Source organism: Megalobrama amblycephala, linkage group LG22 (genome assembly GCF_018812025.1).
Source record: "Megalobrama amblycephala isolate DHTTF-2021 linkage group LG22, ASM1881202v1, whole genome shotgun sequence".
In the NCBI taxonomy this organism is placed as follows: Eukaryota; Metazoa; Chordata; class Actinopteri; order Cypriniformes; family Xenocyprididae; genus Megalobrama; species Megalobrama amblycephala.
Window position 1 is genome coordinate 30769999 of NC_063065.1, and position 23239 is coordinate 30793237.

At 35.8% G+C, this 23239-nt stretch overlaps 2 protein-coding genes across 3 annotated transcripts in view; both read right to left on the bottom strand.

Moving 5' to 3' along the window:
• Window positions 1-769: 769 nt before the first annotated feature.
• impa2 (inositol monophosphatase 2) lies at window positions 770-13103 on the bottom strand. Its single transcript, XM_048175037.1, has 8 exons — window positions 12835-13103; window positions 11224-11357; window positions 5275-5379; window positions 5148-5193; window positions 4967-5075; window positions 4108-4216; window positions 3878-4029; window positions 770-1801 (listed from the first exon to the last, which is right to left on the bottom strand). Exons 1-8 carry the CDS (start codon window positions 12892-12894, stop codon window positions 1671-1673), a joined length of 846 nt encoding a protein of 281 aa, XP_048030994.1. The 5' UTR covers window positions 12895-13103; the 3' UTR covers window positions 770-1670.
• A 1495-nt stretch (window positions 13104-14598) lies between these two features.
• The window catches only part of stk17a (serine/threonine kinase 17a), a 36477-nt gene continuing 27836 nt past the window's right edge, over window positions 14599-23239 (bottom strand). For both annotated transcript variants that reach the window (XM_048174953.1, XM_048174952.1), the window contains 5 exons: window positions 19281-19425; window positions 18995-19121; window positions 18852-18900; window positions 18312-18491; window positions 14599-15308 (listed from right to left, as the gene is read on the bottom strand). In XM_048174953.1, coding sequence (XP_048030910.1) covers window positions 15032-15308; window positions 18312-18491; window positions 18852-18900; window positions 18995-19121; window positions 19281-19425 — 778 coding nt within the window. In that variant the 3' untranslated portion in view covers window positions 14599-15031. The remainder of the gene's footprint in view (window positions 15309-18311; window positions 18492-18851; window positions 18901-18994; window positions 19122-19280; window positions 19426-23239) is intronic.

The window sequence follows — 23239 nt, forward strand, 5'->3', positions numbered from 1 at the left end:
TAGTGCATCCTGGTGCCATGTGTTCCCCAGGTAAGAGCCATCCACGATCAGACCAGGCCACGCCAAATTCTCACGCTTGCCCATTTTTCCTGCTTCTAACATCAACTTTGAGGACAACATGTTCACTTGCCGCCTAATATATCCCACGTGATGAAGAGCTGATCAGTGTTATTCTCTTCACTGTCAGTGCTCATGATGCTGATCGGTGTATATCAATAAGATAACATCTTATATTTGGATTATTTTGAGGGAGACAAACTAATGTAGATATTGGCAAACATTCTGGCCTTATTTGAATGAGAATGAGCTGCTGGACTGTGATTAGGATCATAACTGAGCAGGTTCTTCATGGTTTCAGTAAAGTTGACAGCTCAGAAAGTCTTTCCAAAGAATGGAGATCTTTCTGGATCTAAACACACACCTGGAGACTGTGGCTGGACTGAAGGTGGAAGAAAATTTGCCAATTTTAGCTGTATATTTCATTTCCAAGAGCTCTTGCGTATGAATTTGAACTGAAATTCGTCTGACAGCTGGAACCGTGGACACTTTTTAGAGATCCAACATTATAATGAAGTCAGAAATGTTTAATTCAAAGCAAATGTGAGGCGATGCTGGAACGAGACAGACACATATCCATGAAGAAGAGCTGAACCAGCGCATAATTAACTGACTAATTAGATTAATGAGGCTGAATTACTTAGAGATGAAGCTCCTCTTCCTGAAACTACAGAATAGAGTTAATCCTGAGGGAATGATGACAGGACAGCACTGACGGGAGTGTACGCTTTAATTAGTCATAGCAGAGGAATGTTGCCCTGACTCACAGGGATTAAAGTGATCAACTATAAAACTCAAACCTGCATGTGTTCATATACAGCTGTTAGATCTACAGATCATCCGTTAGAAAAACACAAAAACAGGTTAAAACTGCAGTGTGTGTGTTCAGAAAGTCACAAGATCTGGTGTGTGTGTGTCTTCATTAATAAATAATGACCATGATATCAGCTGCGTCACATGAACAGCCAACCAGATCTCTGTATTTCCGAACTGCCCAAAAACATCATTCTCGTCATGTTCTCCAGTAAAGAAAATATCTAAAAATGCGTAAAACAAGATAAATGTTCAATAAGAAAATATGATCGACATTTATCCTCTTAAAACAAGGCCTAATATCTTAGTTTTAAAGAAAGCGAGATAAAAATGCCGATTAAGAAATGATTTAGCAGTGTTTGTTATAATAGAAACCTAGTTAATGCTCATACTTTCTTCCATCTTTGCAGAGAAAATGATTCCTGAGTAATGATCTGATTTCACTACTGAACTCTCTGATCATAACCAGCTGCTTTCCTTTGATCAAAAACATTGTGTTTTATAATGTAAAATCAAACTTTTTATATTTGAATGGAAAATCTGCAGAATTTGGCATCATCATCATCATCCTTGCAGTTTCAAGGCAAACGTGTTGTAAATCCAGTGTTTAACATGATCTCCGTGATGAAGAGTGTGAATGTCGTGGGTCCAGTGATGACGGTTTATCCAGAACGTGTGCCGTGACTTTAGGATCTTTAAAATGTGAATAGAGCATTAAAAGGACACTGCAGATGTAACGTGGCAGGATTGTGTGTTCTGAGGTAAAAGGCTTGGGATGGGGTCAGAGGTCACGGCGGCGCTCAGGCCAGGCCGTCTGGGTCACTGTCGTCACGGCCGTAGTTTATGGGCTGCAGCTGCTTTACGATGTAGTCTGCGATCTCACGGGTCCCAGCGGCCACGACGCGTCTGGACATGAGGTCGAGAGCGCCCCCTACGACACAAACACACCAACACATACTGTTACTTTACATACTTTTATATAATTTTATTTAATTTGGGTTTTTTTTATATTTTATATATTATTTATATATATATATATATATATATATATTTTTTTTTTTTTATATAATATAATTTTTATTTTATTTTTTATTCTAATTTATTATCTTATTTTATTTAGTTCTTTATTTTAATTTAATTTTTTTTATTTTAGGGTTTTAATTTTTATTTAATTTTATTTTGTGTTTTATTTTGATTTCTTATTTTTTTTATATTTTTTATTTTATTTTATTTTGTTATTTATTTTATTTTATTTTGTTTTTTATTTTATAGTTATTTATTTATTTATTTTTTATTTTTTTTAGATCATTTTTTTATTTTATTTTAGAGTTTTAATTTATTTATTTATTTATTTATTTTTTTTTAAATCTTATTTCATGTTATATTATTGTGTAATAGGACTCGTCTCCAGCCTGTTGATTTCACAGCATGTCAGAACTGTATTGTGGACTCAGTTCAGGTCAGTCCTTGGCTTTATTTTGGGTTTTACATGGAAGTGATATTCCTCCCAGGACCCTCGTCTCTCTCCGACCACATGGTCATGATCTAACCGGGTGTCCCAACAAAGCCTCTTTGTGTCGCCTCACACAACCGTCCCAACACACAAACACAAGCATGTGCAGCTGACAGAAACACGCTTTAAGAACGCTTCGCTAACGTTATGACAACGCTTCGTCTGAATGTTCAAACCGACCCCTTTTTGATTTTTTTTTGTGAATAAGGAAACATTTTATTTTATTGTGCAAACATTAAATGAATGTTACTTGAGTGTTCTCTGAACGTTACGAAACTAGCAGTAACATTTAAAGGGTTAGTTCAGCCAAAAATGAAAATAATGTCATTAATTACTCACCCTCATGTCGTTCCACACACGTAAGACCTTCGTTTATCTTCAGAACACAAATTAAGATATTTTTGATGAAATCCGATGGCTCAGTGAGGCCTGCATAGCCAGCAATGACATTTCCTCTCTCAAGATCCATTAATGTACTAAAAACATATTTAAATCAGGTCATGTGAGTACAGTGGTTCAATATTAATATTATAAAGCCACCAGAATATTTCTGGTGCGCCAAAAAACCCCCAAAATAATAACTTTTTAACAATATAGTGATGGCTGATTTCATAACACTGCTTCGGAGCTTTACGAATCTTTTGTTTTGAATCAGTGATTCGGATCTCCTATCAAACGGCTAAACTGCTGAAATCACGTGACTTTGGAGATCCGAATCACTGTTATGAAATCAGCCATCACTATATTGTTAAAAAGTCGTTTTTTGGCGCACAAAAATATTCTGGTGGCTTTATAATATTAATATTGAACCACTGTACTCACATGAACTGATTTAAATATGTTTTTAGTACATTAATGGATCTTGAGAGAGGAAATGTCATTGCTGGCTATGCAGGCCTCACGGAGCCATCGGATTTCATCAAAAATATCTTAATTTGTGTTCTGAAGATGAACGAAGGTCTTATGGGTGTGGAACGACTTGAGGGAGAGTAATAAATGACAGAATTTTCATTTTTGGCTGAACTAACCCTTTAAAAACAATAGACGAACATCCAACTAAAATGTTTCAGTAAAAACAGTTCCATGATGATGTATAAATAATGTCTTCATGTTAACGTTTTGAGAACATAATTAAAGACCAGATAACTCTGAACAAACGTTCTGTTAACGTTACTGGAAGAACATTAGCAGGGCACAGAAGGGATTTTGGACTTGAATAAAGATGTGTGTGTACAGTAGATTTATCAAAGCGAACATCAAATCAAATGAAACTTCAAACACTGAGCGATATTAGCATCCGACAGGATAAACATCCTCGTGTGACCGGACTGTTAGTTACAATGTATATACAAATATGAAATTATGTATGAAATATTGTGTAAACATTTACATTTTCATCATGTTCATCAGTGTTTGATTATTCAGTAAAGGAGTTTCACGCCTCCAACGTTTGTAATGAAATAACAATAATAAGATTGAGAGGGCTGTGCTGACCGCTGGTGTCGATGACGCATCCTCCCGCCTCTCTGATGATGACGGCGGCCGCGGCGATGTCCCAGCAGTGCAGGCCATACTGATAATACGCCTCTGCCGCCCCGCTGGCGATGTGACACAGTGCTAGAGTTGAGCTGCCAATGATCCTCACCCTGCGGGTCAAAGGTCAGAGGTCACCTTTACATAACAGCGGTTTATATGTGCAGCTTTTCAAGCTCAGTGTGGCGTACCCGTGAGTCGGAGCGCTCAACATCTTCCTCATATTTCCCAGGAAGATGTCCAGTGTTGCAGGATCTCTCTTGGCCCCGATCTCTGTGAGGATGAGAGCCTTGGACACATCTGACGACACAGGAAACGCATCACTTGTCAACATTTACTGTACGGTGGGATTTAATCGTCAAAGGCATCGCTCAATAAAGTGAGATTAAATCCATAAAGGGCATTTATATTTTTTAATTAATTATTTATTTAAATACACATTTAAATTTAAAGTTTGGAGTCTGTCATTTATTTATTTTTATATATTTTTTTTAATCAACCAAGGACACACTACACAGTTTAAAAGTGACTGTAATTGCATTTATAATGTTTCAAATAAATGCTGTTCTTTTGAACTTTATATTCATTAAATAATCCTGAAAAATAAAATGTATGACGATTTCCACAAAAATCTGAACTGTTTTCAACACTGATGTTTCTTGAGCATCAAATCAGCATATTAGAATGATTTCTGAAGGATCATGTGACACTGAAGACTGGAGTAATGATGCTGAAAATTCACAGGAATAAATTACACTTTACTATATATTCACACAGAAAACAGCTGATTTACATTGGAATAATATTTCACTGTTTTACTGTCATTATTTCCTGTGTTTAGTGTTCAAGGACTTTTATTTTGAAGTGTATTTTCTGTTCCCACTGTTCAAATAAACTACTTTATTAGTGTTTTTCTTTAAATAAACACTTCTGTGAAGAGATCCTTGCCTCTCCTCGTCACTGCCGCACCGTAACGATGACGGTTTTCCTGTATTTTTGATCAAACAGATATGACAAGTTGATTATGATTTACTGCAGAGATCAGCTGACCTCTCTCTCTGGAGACGTGCAGTCGAGCTCCGTTGCAGAAGGCTCCGTGTCCTCTCCTGGCGGTGTACAGCGTCCCGTCGGAGCAGTGGTAGATCACGCCGAACTCCAGCTGAGGCACAAACACTTTATTTCACATGAAAACACAATCATTCTGACCTTGAACCGGTTCATCAGTGTTTACCTCCTTCCTCACGGCAAACCCGATGCTGACCGCCACCATGGGGAAACTGTGGGAGAAGGATCGCGTGTTGGGAACGGAGGAACATATGTGTGTGACGATAAACAACACATGAAGACGCTGATCGTACCTGTGCACAAAGTTACAGGTGCCGTCGATGGGGTCGATGATCCAGGTGGGGCTGTCGGTCAGTTCACACTTCACACCGGCGGCCGACGATTCCTCTCCGATAAACCTTTCATCAACATTACATCAACATGTGACACACTGAATCACACCATTACACCAACAGTTATTACTGAAGGATGAAGGAACGTTAAACAGTTTACAGTCTGTAGTGCCCTTTATAGACAGCAGGACAACACGTCTGAGGTGCTGCAATAGAATTAGATATTAATACAGATCGATTATCATGTTCATTTACCCTGATACACTTCAATCTGTCATTTATTAGTAATATAGTATCTATTAATAAGCTGAATTAGCTTTTATTTTTATATTTTCAGTTTTCATTTTCGATTGAGTTTTACTCATTTTATTGTTTTTGTCATTTAAAAAAATATTTTAGATTTAATTTATTTTTATTTCTATTATTATTTTATTTATTATTATTATATATAACATATATAACATATTTATTTTCAGTTTTTAGTAACTTTAGTACATCAACAAACTTATTTCAGTTCGTTGTTTAGGAAACATTTATAATTTTCATTTAAGTATTTGCAACTAATTTATATATATATATATATATATATATATATATATATACACACATTAAGTTTTAGTGATTTTGATCTGTGTTTTTGGCATTTTTTAAAAAATCTGTAGCTTTAAATTATTATTTTTTTTATTATTATATTTATTTTCAGTTTTAGTAATTTTAGTACATCAACTTAAAGGGTTAGTTCACCCAAAAATAATGTCATTAATTCCTCACCCTCATGCCGTTCCACACCCGTAAGACCTTCGTTCATCTTCAGATCACAAATTAAGATATTTTTGATGAAATCCGATGGCTAAGATAATTAATACTTTCAATGCCTAGAAAGCTACTAAAGACATATTTAAAACAGTCACGTGACTACAGCATACCTGTCAACACTCCCGTTTTTGCCGGGATTCTCCCGTATTTCACATTCATGACCAAAAATGAACTTAGAGGAGCATTTTATATGCACTATAGGCTATTTTATATCCCATATATTTGTACTGAACATGTTCTTCAATATTGAATAAATCTGGTTTATGACAGCCACCATTCAAATGTTTATATTGGCTAAAAACGAGTAGAAACATAATTAAGTCATTAAAAATGTATTATAACATTGTTTTTAAAACTTCTTTATGTTCTTTATATAGCTTACAATAATATAATGATGTACTGTTGCTCCTGTATAGTTTACAGCATTATTTGAGATATTTTTTCTTTGAGGAAATGTGTCATGTACTTCACCTGATAGGGCTCAAATTAATCAATATTGAATCAAAGGTAATCAATTCAAAATCAAATCGCAAGCTCCTGAATCGAAATCGAATCCAGTTGTGAAATGTGTGTCAATGCCCAGCCCTAGTGTCAATCATTTTTATTTTATCCTTTTAACTTGAATCAAATGTTGTTTTTCTCATTTATGTTCTTGTCAGAGTGCACCAGAGCGCTTCGTTTACATGTTCAGATTAGGGATGCACCGATCCGATATTCAGATCGGTATCGGCGCCGATACTGCCATTTTTGCCGGATCGGGTATCGGCCGGACGGGACCGATCCAAAATCCGATATTGTGCGTGTACTATTCTGTTGTTGTTAAGCTCTACAAAAGGCACAAACACATTAAAAAGCACCATAAAGTTTCTGTGCACTATATTCCAAGTGTTCTGAAGCCATTCCATAGTTTAATTTGAGGTACAGATGAATATTTTAGTTGTTAAATTAAAGTTCACGTAAAGGCCTCCCTCCGCTGCGGCTGTCAGTCACTCTCCATTCAGCATTCAGACTGCGTGTCGCGTTCAGTTACGACAGTCAACACAATGAAACTCTCTCCAAGATGAATCAATGTTTCTATTATTATACTTAATCAAGATACCGGTAATACAATACGCATCAATATTTCTTCACTTTGTGCTTTGAACTTTTCACGGCGGAGCGCTGCCGCTGCCGCTGCGCGCTGATTCCATGGTGCTTCAAGCACATCATTCTGCACACGGGATACGCATAAAAGCGCGTTGTGCCGCTCATGGGAGCCGTTCATATTATAATATTTTTGCGCAATGAAAGATTGTTTAATAGCATTTTTTTTTGTTCTGTCCTATCTATCATATGTTGCTGCATCATTTTAATTTTTATATTTTAATTATAAGACATTTAATAGCTTTTGATTTCGTCCACATTTTCATATGTATTCACAAACGTATAAGATAAACAAATAGGCATAGGCTATGCAATTATTTATATTATGAAAAGAAAGTTATGAAAAGTTAAAGTCTGCGTCACTTTCCGGTTTTCATCTTACATCTCAACACTTTTTGAGGATCGTGATCATCTCTTCTTCTTTACTACTTTACAGAAGGAAATAAACATGAATGAAAATCAAAAAATATGTTGAAAGTTGCAGTAGCTTACCGAAATCTGTATCACGTCAGTTCAATCAGTGTTGTAAACAATGTCACGTAGGAAAAGCCATTCATTGACCATAAACTTAGTCAGCAACAACAAAAATAAAAACTATTTAAAGCAAAACGGATTAGAAACTTTATGTAAGCATAAGTATTATAATATAATATATAATAAAATGGACAAACTGGGTGTGTGTAATCAAAGGCATCGTTTTCATTTTATTCTGGAGACTGAACTCGCGCTCTGCTGCTACACTGGAGCACGCTCACCACCTACTGGACAGGGGTGGGAATTACAGTTAAGTTACATCAGCCTCAGTAATCTGTCAAAATGACGGACAGGCTGCAGATTTTTTCCGTCACTGCTAAAAAAAATTCCATCAATGACGGAAAATTCTCGGTTAACCCGACCTTTGAGATTATATATTATATACACGCCACACTACCGCCGGTGACACTCCACAACCGCGGTGGCGCGGTTGTCATGCCGACCGTCACAGCCCTAAGTGAGGCATACAGTTTATTAGGTAATTTAGCGCTTTTCTTATTACTTCAAGATCGGATCGGATCGGTATCGGCCGATACTGAATCCCAGGTATCGGGATCGGTATCGGAAGTGAAAAAGGCGGATCGGTGCATCCCTAGTTCAGATCACAAAAATGTTCCCCCAGACACCCTACAATTATCTAGCTAACCCTTTTTCACCTCTTCTGAGTTTGCAGGTCTGATTTGTAGCTAGGAAAGATGATGCTCGTGAATTACACGGCCATTTCCACCTTCAGTGTGATGTTAATGTGTGTGTGATGCTCACAGTTTCTTTAGCAGCACTTTCTGATCAATAACAGACACTAACTTCCCATTACAGGGCGATATTTCCCCTTTAAATTAATTTCCAGGGGCATTTTTACCATTATAAGAGCAATTTTTTTCTAAATGTATTAAATGTATGCATCATATTTCATCAATTTCTTAAATTAAAATATAAAATATGTTTTTAAATGGTAAACAATAAATTCAGTTAGAACAATAACACCCAATGAGACTGTTACCAATCAAAAGAAATCATCAAAAAAGTCCATCTTTGCACTGCAGAAGTGACACAGAAGCTCCATCTGAAGTGGTTATTTTGACACATTTACATAGACTGCTTCAGGCAGCTCATTGGTAAATATCATTTTTTGAATTTAGAAATATGTAAAAAAGTTGGATATTTAAGTAAAAACAGTCTATGTAAAGTGTAAATATGAAAATAAACCCGCCAGTAGGTGGCGGTACATCTCAATGTGTGCGTCACTTTTCTGAATGACAAGACGACGGATGAAGATTTGATTGCAAAGCGAAACGTAAACGCGCATATTTAAGCGAGTTTGTCTTGTACTGTTTTGTTGTTGTTGTTTTTCATTAAGAATAATAACGAACCCACCCACCATTCAAACAACTGCTGCTACTTCAAAAGTGATAGTATGTGCACAGGCATAAATAACAGTGTGTTGTTTTTTAATTATTATTTTTGGAAGCATTTTTGCCCCAAGCCCCCGTTAATTTCCAACCTTGCTTATGATAATCTAAATGTAGTATTTCCAGTAAATTTGTCTGAAACATCTGCAGCATGAGACGGTCTCGTTTCATCTTTATACAATCTTTGAAGTGTAGTCCTTCACGCACGTCTTTTGCACTTGCTCTGCTGACTGAAGCAAAGTCTTTGAATGAAGGTATGAAAAGCCGATTGCAGTACGAAACAACTGTTGTTCAGTGCAGATGCATTTTGGGAGTTGTGCTTTTTATTCCGACTGCATTAAAGATCTGTTCATGAGAATCGATCGGGTCACTCGCACCGGTGCGCCTAAATATTTCTCCACAGTCGCACGTAGTTATTTTTAGTCGCAAATGCGAGCGCTGAATGTATTTACATTTTATTTCGAATCAGAATCCAAACAAAAGATTTGTGAAGCTTCATGAACGGGTGTGCCTCATACGTCCTGAAAAGTGAAGCTGCGGGCTCTTTGATCGCCCCCTGGTGGCTGAATGCAGTACAGGTCATAAACCCCGCCCTCTCCATTCAAACGAACGAGACTTGAGTAAAAACATTAAAAAAAAAATTAAGTTAAATAAAATAATTATTATTAAATAAAATTTTCCGAAAGATGGTTTTGGTCATTTAAGGTAGTTGTTATCATTATATTTGCTCGTTTTTGTGATAAGTTTGATTTTAGCTAGCAATTTGATGCTATAGAAACGGGGTGTGTCGTTATGATTGACAGTTGTGATTGACAGCTTCTCTGAGGACTGTCGGAGCTTCGAGGGGAGATTCAAGATATATAACTAACTATTAATTTTCAATTTCTGTGTTATTTCACATCGGCAAAAGAAGTTGTTCAGCAGTAAACTGAACCGACCTACAGGATCTGACGGATCACTGAACTTTTAACGTTAAATGTGGGCGTTATAAGCTAATTAATAAATGTTATTAGTTGATATAACACACCTAATGTTAACATGTCGGGAAAAAGCAGGTGATCTGGCAGTTACTAATTATTTTTATGGGTATAAAATAATAATTAGCAGGATAAAACTAATGATAGGCTACTCTAATTACAGCAGTCGATCTCCTGTAACGTTAGTTGAACTTGATTTAAAATGGCAGGACCGTTTCTGACGATTTAGAGTTGTTTCTAGTGGCATATTATATTGAGTTTATCTACTGAATTTGCTGTTTCAAAAATACTATTGCTCTAGAAACAGAATAGCCTATTATTTTATAGGTAGAATTTTAAATTGTGTATAATTTATATAGCCTATTTAAAATACATCAATGATGACGCAGTCTTCTGGGCGGAAGTTTGATACCGCGACTCCGCCTCCGGCACCATGCCCAGGCTCCAAACTGACGTTTTGTGTAACGTGTCAGCGCCCATCGAATGTTTTATGTTCAGTTCATAACAATGGCAGGAAGCGTCGCCGCGTCGTTCATCTTTTTTACAGTCTATGTTCATGAAGCAGTGTTTTGAAATCGCACATCACTAGAGATTGTTGAATAAAGTCATTATTTTTGTTTTGTTTTTGCGCACAAAAAGTATTCTCGTCTCTTCATAACATTAAGGTTGATCCACTGCAGTCACATGACTGTTTTAATGATGTCTTTAGTTCCTTTCTGGACCTTGAAAGTGTTGATTATATTGCTGGCTATGCAGGCCTCACTGAGCCATCGGATTTCATCAAAAATGTCTTAATTTGTGTTCTGAAGATGAACGAAGGTCTTACGGGTGTGGAACGACATGAGGGAGAGGAATTAATGACATTATTTTTGGGTGAACTAACCCTTTAAACATACTTATTTCGGTTATCAAGGCAACATTTATAATTTTCATTTTTGCCTGTAATATTTCATTCTCTTCTAGTTTATTTTGATCATTATTTCAGTGAGTGACACTGACAGTGTGGAGGAAGTGAGAACGAGTCTCCAGACCTGTGCGACGGGAATCTGTGTCGGAGCGTGGAGATGATGAGCTCCTCCACCTGATGGTCCGTCTCCGTCACCAGATCTGTGGGGGTGCTCTTACTGCTCACACGCTTCTCCTGCTGCGCCGCACACGCCACCACCTGCACACACACACACGACACTGCCACCTGCTGCCCACACTGAACACTGCTCACATACAATACTCATTTCAGTCATAATTAAAGGGCTAGTTCAGCCAAAAATGAAAATAATGTCATTAATCACTCTCCCTCATGTCGTTCCACACCCGTAAGACCTTCATTCATCTTCAGAACATAAATTAAGATATTTTTGATGAAATCCGATGGCTCAGTGAGGCCTGCATAGCCAGCAATGACATTTCCTCTCTCAAGATCCATTAATGTACTAAAAACATATTTAAATCAGGTCATGTGAGCACAGTGGTTCAATATTAATATCATAAAGCGATAAGAATACTTTCTGTGCGCCAAAAAAACCCCAAAATAACGACTTTTTAACAATATAGCGATGGCTGATTTCATAACACTGCTTCGGAGCTTTACGAATCGAATTAGTGATTCAGATCTCCAAAGTCCCGTGATTTCAGCGGTTTGACACGCGATCCGAATCATGATTCGACACAAAAGATTCATAACGCTCCGAAGCTTCCTGAAGCAGTGTTTTGAAATCGGCCATCACTAAATAAGTTGTTATTTTGTTTTTTTGGCGCACCAAAAATATTCTGGTGGCTTTATAATATTAATATTGAACCACTGTACTCACATGAACTGATTTAAATATGTTTTTAGTACATTAATGGATCTTGAGTGAGGAAATGTCATTGCTGGCTATGCAGGCCTCACTGAGCCATCGGATTTCCTCAAAAATATCTTAATTTGTGTTCTGAAGATTAACGAAGGTCTTATGGGTGTGGAATGGCATGAGGGAGAGTGATTAATGACATTATTTTCATTTTTGGGTGAACTAACCCTTTAAATATTATACATTTATTAACACACACGCATATAGAAAATAAATGTTAATTAAAAATAATAATGAAAACTATAATATGACATGAATTCTATTATTAGACATTATATAAATATTATATAATGTTTACTGTTTGGTAATAATAAAGTTTTATTAATATAATCATTACAATAAATTATAAAATATACATAAATTATAATGGTTATAGAGCTAACAATGATATAATAATAATAAACTACTGTTATTATAATGTATATCAATTTACATTTATTGATAATAATATAATAATAATAGACTAATTCTATATATTCTCAATATTAATTTATATTAATTATGTATGTACTGTCCTAAATGAATATTTCCCACACTCAGGCCACATTAGTCAGATATGTGTCTCTTTATCAGAGTTATTAATAACAGGTCCTCGAGCTGTAGTTTACACTGATCCAGAATCAGTCTCAGAGCTGACTGACAGGATAATAATGCAGGATTTGTGTAAGATTATCACTGTCGAGTCAACGAAACAACAACAAGGAAATCCCTGATGAAATGTGTTTATTATCGGTCACCGCGCACTCTTCGCCGTTATTCGGTAATGTTTGTCGTGAACGAGCGGAATGTCGTTACCTGTCCGGCTCTGCGCGCGATCTGCACGGCCACATCCAAACACTCGCTCCAGTCCTCCATTGCGAAGAGACGCGTCACGGTGATCCGAGCGCGCTTCAGCGCATCTCATTCTCTCCCCGGTACTCTGACGTCCGGTTCCGTGTTCACGGGGCGCGAAGCTCACGGCCGCGGCCTAACGACACATCAATGACCTCTAATCAGCCGAACACATCAGAGGACCCGCGGACACCCGCGCCGCGATCACCGGCGCGTTCATGAGACACTCGCGCTCATTTTCTGCATATCACGCGGATTAATTACAGATTACTTCATTGTTTACGTTTTAATATCTAGCTACAATATATTATACCAATAGATAACAACAGACACGTGTATATAAATAAAAAAATAAAATAAATAAATAAATAAATGAAATTAAAATAAAATAAATGTTTTCCGCTACTTAAACAATTACATGACGTCACCCAGCAGAGGGCGCCAAAACAAAGGCCATTCCTGCATTTGTTCTCAAAAGATGCAAAAATATGATTAAAGATGATTGACTCTGGTGTGATCTTTTTAAAACAACACATAAATATCCATACTACCTGACAGATATTCCTAAAATAGGTGCTTAGAGAAATCGCGCTTCTTTTGATGACAAGTGCCCTACACTTAGTACACACTACTGCGTGTGTGAGCCAATGAGAAACCTTGGAGGCAGATCTCTGCCAATCGCGTGCGTTTAGGGCGGGACTACATGGAAGATTTCATTATTGCAATTTAAAATCATTACATTGCTTCTCTGGGAGAGCGAGTATATATATATATATATATAAAGAACATTTAAAGTGTAAAAAAAAAAAAAAAAAAAAAAAAAGAAATTAAAATGTGATATTAAAAAAAATAAACTATATAGAAATACATGAAATTATATATTAAAACAAACTAATCGAAATGACAAAAGCACATACTAAAATTATTAAAGCTTAAATAAAACTAATTAAAATAATAAAGTAATAAAATAATACAGTTTTATTAATATAATCAATGTAAATGACAAAATATTAATAAATTACAATATAGTTATAGAGCTAACAATGCTATAATAATAATAAACTATTGTCATCATTATTTATATTAATTTACATTTATTGACAAGTCTATTATTATTATAATTTTTATATAAATGTATAGGCTATTTGATAATAAACTGTTATTGTTAATATTATTTATATTAATTTACTTTTATTGATAGTCTATTATTATTATTATTACTATAGTTTTTATATAAATGTATAATTATTGATAACAGTAAACTACTGTTGCTATCATTATTTATATTAATTTATATTTACTGATAATAATATACTATTATTTGTATTAATGTATAATCAGACAATAATAATCATAATAGACTTATTACAATTATTTTTTATATAAAAATCATTGATATTAGTAGCACTATTTAATAAGCTACTATTACTACAAAATATACATAATTATAATATAGTGCTAACAATTGTATAATAATAAACTACTTATGTATATTAATTTAGATTTATTGAACAACAATAATAGACTTTTATTACAATATTTATGCTTCATATTAATTTATAATAATAATAGACATTACTATAATTATCAATATTAATTTATATGTATTATGCATGTATTGTCCTAAATTAATATTTTTCCAAAGGTTACATTAGTCCACCCTGGGTCAGATATGTAATAATAATAATAATGATAATAATAATAATGATAATAACGAAAGAGAGTGAGTGGCCATCAAGACATTTTTTATTTACAGCATTAAGACAGTCACTTTGAAACTTGTTGCCATTAAAATATTCTTTATAGTGACAATTTACAGTCATAACTCTAACATGAGTTAAACACACGCGTGTGAATGAGTTACTGCTGTGGAAGTTCACCTGAACCCAACATACAAAATGGCTTTTTAAACACAACACTGAAATACTCTTAAAATAAAATTTGATTAATTTACATTTAATTCTGCTCGCCTGTGGATCACAGAAAAAACAAACAACATTAATTTTGTACAAACATCACAAGAACCCTTATCATCAAATATCTGAGCATGGCACGAAAGAAAAGAGCGAGAGAATCACAGCAAGGCTTGATGTAAATATAAAGCAGCACAAACACAGAACAGATGGTTTGGCTTCAGATGATGAGGTGATGAAGAGCAGCTTCAGTAGATGAATCCTCCTGGAAGGGTGGAGAAGGGCTCCTCGAACTTGAAGCGTTTGGAGATGGCCTTCTGGTCCGGGGTCAGGCTCTCTTGATCCGAGGACTGGCGGCACTGGCCGAGGGTGTAGGCGGCCATGACGATGAGCTCCTCCGTCAGCTGGGCGCTCTCCTCCTCTTCATCGTGGCTGGAGGCGGCGGGGCTGACGGGCTCAGAGACGCTCTCCTGACGCGGCTGCAGCCACTGGTGCTTCAGACAGTCTTCGGCGCTGGCGCGGCTCCTGTGCACAACACCACACACGAGTCAACATTCACATTCTCCTTTAAGACCACTGAGGACAAAAACTGTCAGAAAACATGAATCTTGGGAGTTTGGTCTCATTTTAAAGAAGACCCTTGGAAGAATCTTGAAGTAAAAAAAAGTGAAAAAAAAAAAAAGAAAAAAGTTTTATAAAAATGAGTTTTGAACATTAGTTTATGTAAAATATATATTTTATGAAACATGTTGAACTCTAAAACTGCTAGAACAACACAACTAAAGTTGTGCTCTAAATTTGAGGTTGAGATCTGAAAAAATTAGCTTTCAGTAAGAGTTTGTTTGGGCGCAGTACCAAACTTTCCCCATTAGATGGCAGTAAAACTCCACTGCAGCTGGAACTACTGTACTGCAAATCAGTTTTTCTCTCGCAAATATTAAAAGCACACACAATTATTTTAAACCACACATATAAACCACACTCTGACATCCACACACAATTATAGCTGCATAACTGATCCAATTGACTCTATAATATGCAGAAGCAGAAAACAGGAATAAAGGGAGTAACAAAACCTGAGAAAATGGCACCATTTGGTAAAAAACTCCAAAAATAGTAAAAAAAATAAATAAATCATTTTGAAGCCTTGCCAACAGAATGAAAGCCTCTTAACAAAGATTGCATCATTGTATAGTTAAATGACTCTGGAATTAAAAATTGCAGTTTTAATGGGTTTCAATGGGGACATTTTTGTCTTCAAGGTCCTGAGAGGAACTATTCTGTGTTACTAGTGCAGAATAGATTTATTAAAGGAAATGAGGGTGAAACAGTAAAATTCCAATAAAAATACACACTTGTGCCAAAATGTATGTAGTTGGCATTAACACAGGCAAAATGATCAAAAAACAAACTGAAAAAGTGTCCATAAAGACGCACAAGGGTTAATGACATCCAGATGACATCATTTTAGAGGGAAAACATCAATAAATACAGTACAGTCCAAAAGTTTGGAACCACTAAGATTTTTAATGTTTTATAAAGAAGTTTCGTCTGCTCACCAAGGCTACATTTATTTAATTAAAAATACAGTAAAAACAGTAATATTGTGAAATATTATTACAATTTAAAATAACTGTTTTCTATTTGAATATATTTCACAAAGTAATTTATTCCTGTGATCAAAGCTGAATTTTCAGCATCATTACTCCAGTCTTCAGTGTCACATGATCCTTCAGAAATCATTCTGATATGCTGATCTGCTGCTCAAGAAACATTTAATGTGTACAATTGTACAAAATATTTGTGTACAATATTTTTTTTCAGGATTATTTGATGAATAGAAAGTTCAAAAGAACAGTGTTTATCTGAAATCTAATCTTTTGTAACATTATAAATGTCTTTACTGCCACTTTTGATTGATTTAATGCATCCTTGCTGAATAAAAGTATTCATTTCTTTAATTTCTTTTCAAAAAAATAAAAATAAAAATTCTTACTGACCCCAAACTTTTGAACGGTAGTGTATAATGCTACAGAAGCTTTGTATTTCAGATAAATGCTGTTCTTTTGAACTTTCTATTCATCAAGGAATCCTGAAAAAAAAAGTACACAACTGTTTTCAACATTGAAAATAATCATAAATGTTTATTGAGCAGCAGATCAGCATATTAGAATGATTTCTGAAGGATCATGTGACACTGAAGACTGGAGTAACGATGCTGAAAATTCAGCTTTGATCACAGGAATAAATTACTTTGTCAAATATATTCAAATAGAAAACAGTTATTTTAAATTGTAATAATATTTCACAATATTACTGTTTTTTACTGTATTTTTAATTAAATAAATGTAGCCTTGGTGAGCAGACGAAACTTCTTTTAAAAACATTAAAAATCTTAGTGGTTCCAAACTTTTGGACTGTACTGTATATTAAACATTTTAAAAGTTATATTATATCAAAAAAGTTATATCAAAATTAAAAATATAATAATAATATCCACATTTCAAAACTTTGGGGTTGGTAAGATTTGTTTCTGAAAGGTCTCTTCTGCTCATCAAAACTCGTTTATTTGATCAAATACAGTGAAATATTATTCCAGTGTAAATCAGCTGTTTTCTATGTGAATATATAGTAAAGTGTAATTTATTCCTGTGATCAAAGCTGAATTTTCAGCATCATTACTCCAGTCTTCAGTGTCACATGATCCTTCAGAAATCATTCTAATATGATGATTTGATGCTCAAGAAACATTTATGATTATTATCAATGATGAAAACGGTTCATATTTTTATGGAAATCGTCATACATTATATTTATCAGGTTTCTTTGATGAATAGAAAGCTCAAAAGAACATCAACTCATGATTATTGAATATGGGAATGTTAATGTATCTGGAGGACTAGATCTGCTGCGCACACACACACACACACACACACACACACACACACACACACACACACACACACACACACACACACACACACTAAAGCATGCTTCCGACAACGGCTGAAACTTGCCCAGTTAGAAACACACACACTGTGTGACTTAAACAATATCACGCTGCATACTAATAGAGGAGAAAATAACTCCCAGCAACCACCTGAGCAAGCATGCGTGCTGCATGTATTTATTTATATCTTGCAGTGTTCAAACAGCCTATCTAAAAATATGGTCATGTGACAAAACGGCAAACCGCAGGGTAACATGCAAACCTTCATGACAAAACCTAATGTCACTTAAACCTGTTCTCATGTTTAATAACTCACTCCTTATATCAGACATGATTCTGTGCACATGTTTGCTTAATCTATGAATGTTTAAATGCAGATCATGCAGCATTGTTCATTTAAACCAGAGCAAGCAATCTCAAGCCAATCAGCTTGTGCCATGCAGATGTAAAGAGTTTCATGACTGAACTAGATATGTATTTGAAATCTTCAGTACTAAATGTCTTTACTGTCACTTTTGATCAGTTTAACGCACGCTTGTTGATACAGTGGTGTATCTCTCGACGGTTCGGTGTCTTACTCTGGCTCTTTGATGAGCAGGGACTTGATGAAGTGGACGGCAGCTCCGTCCAGCTGCTCCAGCTCCTCCTCCGTGTAGCTGACATTGATCTGAGAGATGTTGAGGAAGGTCTCCTGCTTATCGTCGCCCAGGAACGGCGAGATTCCCGTCAGCATCACGTAGGCGAGGACACCGATGCTCCTGTCAGAGAGAGAGAGAGGATCACGCACTGAACGATGCCGCTTCCTCAACAACATCATCACATTTAGTTCACAAATATAGACTCTTCTCAAAGCAGTATTGTTGATTAAACACTTTAGGCTACAAATGTTTTTGCATAATATATCCTGAAGCCAAACAGCTGAGGGAAACGGACAGCACTGATGGAGCGAAAGCCCTTTCACTGGAGAATACACCGTTTGTTTAGAGGACGTCCAATAATTGCACTTGAGGATAACCATGATAAAACTGACGGTAAAACAACAAAGAGTGTCTATTGTGTGATCGGGACGCATGAGGACGTCACGTGAAACATCACGGTAATGTGGGAAAACAACTCACCACATGTCAGTTGCTGTGCTTATTGGCTCATAATTCAGGACTTCTGGTGCTGAAATGATAGAAGAAATCAATTACATTCAGTCCAAACACTCTTAAAAATAAAGCTTGGGATAGGATTGATTAAAAATAGGATTGATGCCCACCTACATACTCTGGTGTTCCCATAATTTCCCTGATCTCATGGCTGCTGCTTACCAACCTCGACAGGCCGAAATCCACAACCTTTATGTCCCCGAGAGGAGATTCACTGGTGAGGAGGATATTCTGAGGCTGGAAGAGAGAAACGCTCCTGAAGTAAACCGTTATAATGCTGGTATAATTACACATTTGTAGCTCTGGTGAATAACGCAAATGTATTTAGCCCACAAAAATGTCAAACCCAACCCTGACACCTTTAAATAAGCCTGATTTCACTCCATCTCAACTCACTTTGAGGTCCAGATGCACCACGTTGCTCCGGTGAAGAAAGGCCACTCCTTCTAGAATCTGCCTCATCAGTCTCTTCACGTCTTCCTCTTTAAAGGCCTCGTCTCTCTCGGCCACACACTGGTTGAAGATCTCGCCTCCTGCGGCACTGAGCACACCGAACGATGAACACTCGTTAACATGCAAATGTTACAGCAACGGTCACTCAAAATGTCACCATTTACTTTTTGTAGAACACAAAACGAGAGATTTTGAAGAATCTCTGAACTGAACTGAACTGAACTCAACTGAATCAGTTCTTTTGAATCGAGTGTTTTCTAATGAACCTGTTGATCTACTGAACGTCTCCAAACAATGAGTTTTGGGGTCAAATTAATACTTTTATTCATCAAGGATGCATTAAATCGATCAAAAGTGACATTGAAGACATTTATAATGTTACAAAAGATTCTGTTTCAAATAAATGCTGTTCTTTTGAACTTTATATTCATCAAAGAATCCTGAAAAATAAAATGTATGATGGTTTTCACACAAATATGAACTGTTTTCAACATTGATAATAATCATAAATGTTTCTTGAGCAGCAAATCAGCATATTAGAATGATTTCTGAAGGATCATGTGACACTGAAGACTGGAGTAATGATGCTGAAAATTCAGCTTTGATCACAGGAATAAATTACACTTTACTATATATTCACATAGAAAACAGCTGATTTACACTGGAATAATATTTCATTGTATTTTTGATCAAATAAAAGCAGCTTTGGTGAGCAGAAGCTTTTATGATTTTTTTATTGGCGCTAAAGTTGTCATTACCATGAACTGTTGCAAGGAGAAAAATCTTCAAATATATATTATAAGGATGCACCAAAGTTTAATTTACTTTTTAATTGAATTTAAGCAGAACCTTATATATATACACATATACATATATATATATACACATATATATACACACATATACATATATATACATATATATACATATATACACACACACACAGTACAGTCCAAAAGTTTGGAACCACTAAGATTTTTAATGTTTTTAAAAGAAGTTTCGTCTGCTCACCAAGGCTACATTTATTTAATTAAAAATACAGTAAAAAACAGTAATATTGTGAAATATTATTACAATTTAAAATAACTGTTTTCTATTTGAATATATTTGACAAAGTAATTTATTCCTGTGATCAAAGCTGAATTTTCAGCATCGTTACTCCAGTCTTCAGTGTCACATGATCCTTCAGAAATCATTCTGATATGCTGATCTGCTGCTCAATAAACATTTAATGTGTACAATTGTACAAAATATTTGTGTACAATATTTTTTTCAGGATTATTTGATGAATAGAAAGTTCAAAAGAACAGTGTTTATCTGAAATCTAATCTTTTGTAACATTATAAATGTCTTTACTGCCACTTTTGATTGATTTAATGCATCCTTGCTGAATAAAAGTATTCATTTCTTTAATTTCTTTTCAAAAAAATAAAAATAAAAATTCTTACTGACCCCAAACTTTTGAACGGTAGTGTATAATGCTACAGAAGCTTTGTATTTCAGATAAATGCTGTTCTTTTGAACTTTCTATTCATCAAGGAATCCTGAAAAAAAGTACACAACTGTTTTCAACATTGAAAATAATCATAAATGTTTCTTGAGCAGCAGATCATCATATCAGAATGATTTCTGAAGGATCATGTGACACTGAAGACTGGAGTAACGATGCTGAAAATTCAGCTTTGATCACAGGAATAAATTACTTTGTCAAATATATTCAAATAGAAAACAGTTATTTTAAATTGTAATAATATTTCACAATATTACTGTTTTTTACTGTATTTTTAATTAAATAAATGTAGCCTTGGTGAGCAGACGAAACTTCTTTTAAAAACATTAAAAATCTTAGTGGTTCCAAACTTTTGGACTGTACTGTATGTATATATATATATATATAAACTTCAGTGCATCCTTCTTGAAAAAATAAAAATAAAAATCACTCCTGCACATTCTCCCTCATGCACCACCTGTTCTCAGTATTATGTTTAGTTTGAATTAAATTGGCAGCAAAAGGGAGATCAGAAGTAATCATCATGTTCCAGACCTGTGTGTGTGTGTGTGTGTGTGTGTGTGTGTGTGTGTGTGTGTGTGTGTGTGTGTGTGTGTGTGTGTGTGTGTGTGTGTGTGTGTGTATATATATTTTTAACCCAGAGGAGCTGCTTCACCCCTGAAACAACAAGGCAAAGAGCTGACCAAATGACATTTCTAAAAATGTTTGTACAACCATGTGATTTTAACTACAGCACATTTAGAACAATGAGCGCTCTCTCTTGTGTTCGGGACATGCCTGCAACCAAAATAAACACTAGAGCATGATGAGCTTGTTATTTGGATGAACAGAGCCTCTGAGCAATATCCAAATCTAAAATATAATCCATATCTGACCCTGCTGCTGCTCAAATACTCAAGTGTTTTAAACCGGGGTCAGAAAAACCCTTAATCCTGGTGCGGCGAGCTTGAGTGCGTGTCAGCGCAGGTAACGGCGCTGCTAATAACGCAGACACATGTCCTCAGCACGCACCCTTTCACATGCTGGCAGACCATTCCCAATTTCCTGCATTCCGGATCAGACAGCGTGATGAATTCGATTAGACACAGACAGGGGAAAGACAGCCGCCTCGGGCCCTGAGCGGCATGTGCTGCGGACGAGCTGAGAGTTTATGTGAGGATGCTTTCAAGGACACAATAAGGAAATAAAGCAGAAATCTCAAGTGTGGATAATAGTAATAGTGATGCTTAAATCATCAGGCTTAACCGGACCATATATCATTTAACACGCATGTTTTCTGAAAGGGCGTAAAGATAACCGGGACACTAGCGGTGACGTTTGACCTCTCTGGGCAGTTTGTGTGGGATTAGATAACTGCCTACGGTTCGTCCTCAAGAGTCCAAGCGATAAGCCTGTGTGCGTGATTCCTCCTGTAATCTCATTCTGTGGGATCTGAGATTCAGCGGAGAGTGAGAGGACTGAATGGAGCTGAAAGCGTGGATATATATCTGGATACACACACACACGGTCACTGTTTTTGCCAGGTGAGATGTGTTCCTGGACCAACATCCAAAAACATAGTCCTAACCCTATCCCCAAATCGAACCCATAAAATGAGTGAACTGACATGAATAATAATGGTGCAGAAGCACCTAACATTAACCGTATTTTCTTTTGGCTGATTCCGATTTTGTGTGACCTGCCGATAGCGATTTTCTTTCTAAAAACTATAATTGACATCATATACAAACGAAAATCTATTTTTCTTCAAGTTCTTTGATGCACATGACAGACAGCAGAGGGAATATTAGGCTGCTGTCGCTTTAAGAGTTTGTGCACGGATCCAATACACTGTTACACAACATCTTTCTCCACTATTTAAAGCAGTGCTTCCCAAACTTTTTAGCGTGCAGTACCTCCTGAAGGCATTACCATCCTTCTGCGTACCCCCTCTCTTCCACTTCGACTGCAGTCACACCTTTACCATTAAGAGACAATATTTGTCACCTAAATTGATTTTCCAGTGTGTGTTTTTACCTTTATGAATAACTTTATAAAATAAACAATGTTTTAAATAAAAATGTTAAATAGAGAAATATGCAATGATGGTAAAACTTTTAAATAAAACCGCCAGTAGGTGGCAGCAAGTCACTGTTTATGAGTGAATCATCGAGTCATTCATTCAGTAACGAAGCAAGTGGGTGTGAATGAATCATTGAATCATTGACTCTCACGATTCGTTCGTGTGTTGTAGTTCTGCTGTGGTTTTCGTTAGAAATATTTTTTCGCTGCAAAATAGAGTAAATACTGACAGTACTGTGTTTAAAATGTATGTTTTATTTTTTGTCCTGTTGTATAATAATGTCACTTTTGCAGTCATGTGGATATTTGGGAACAATTGCATTCTTGCTCG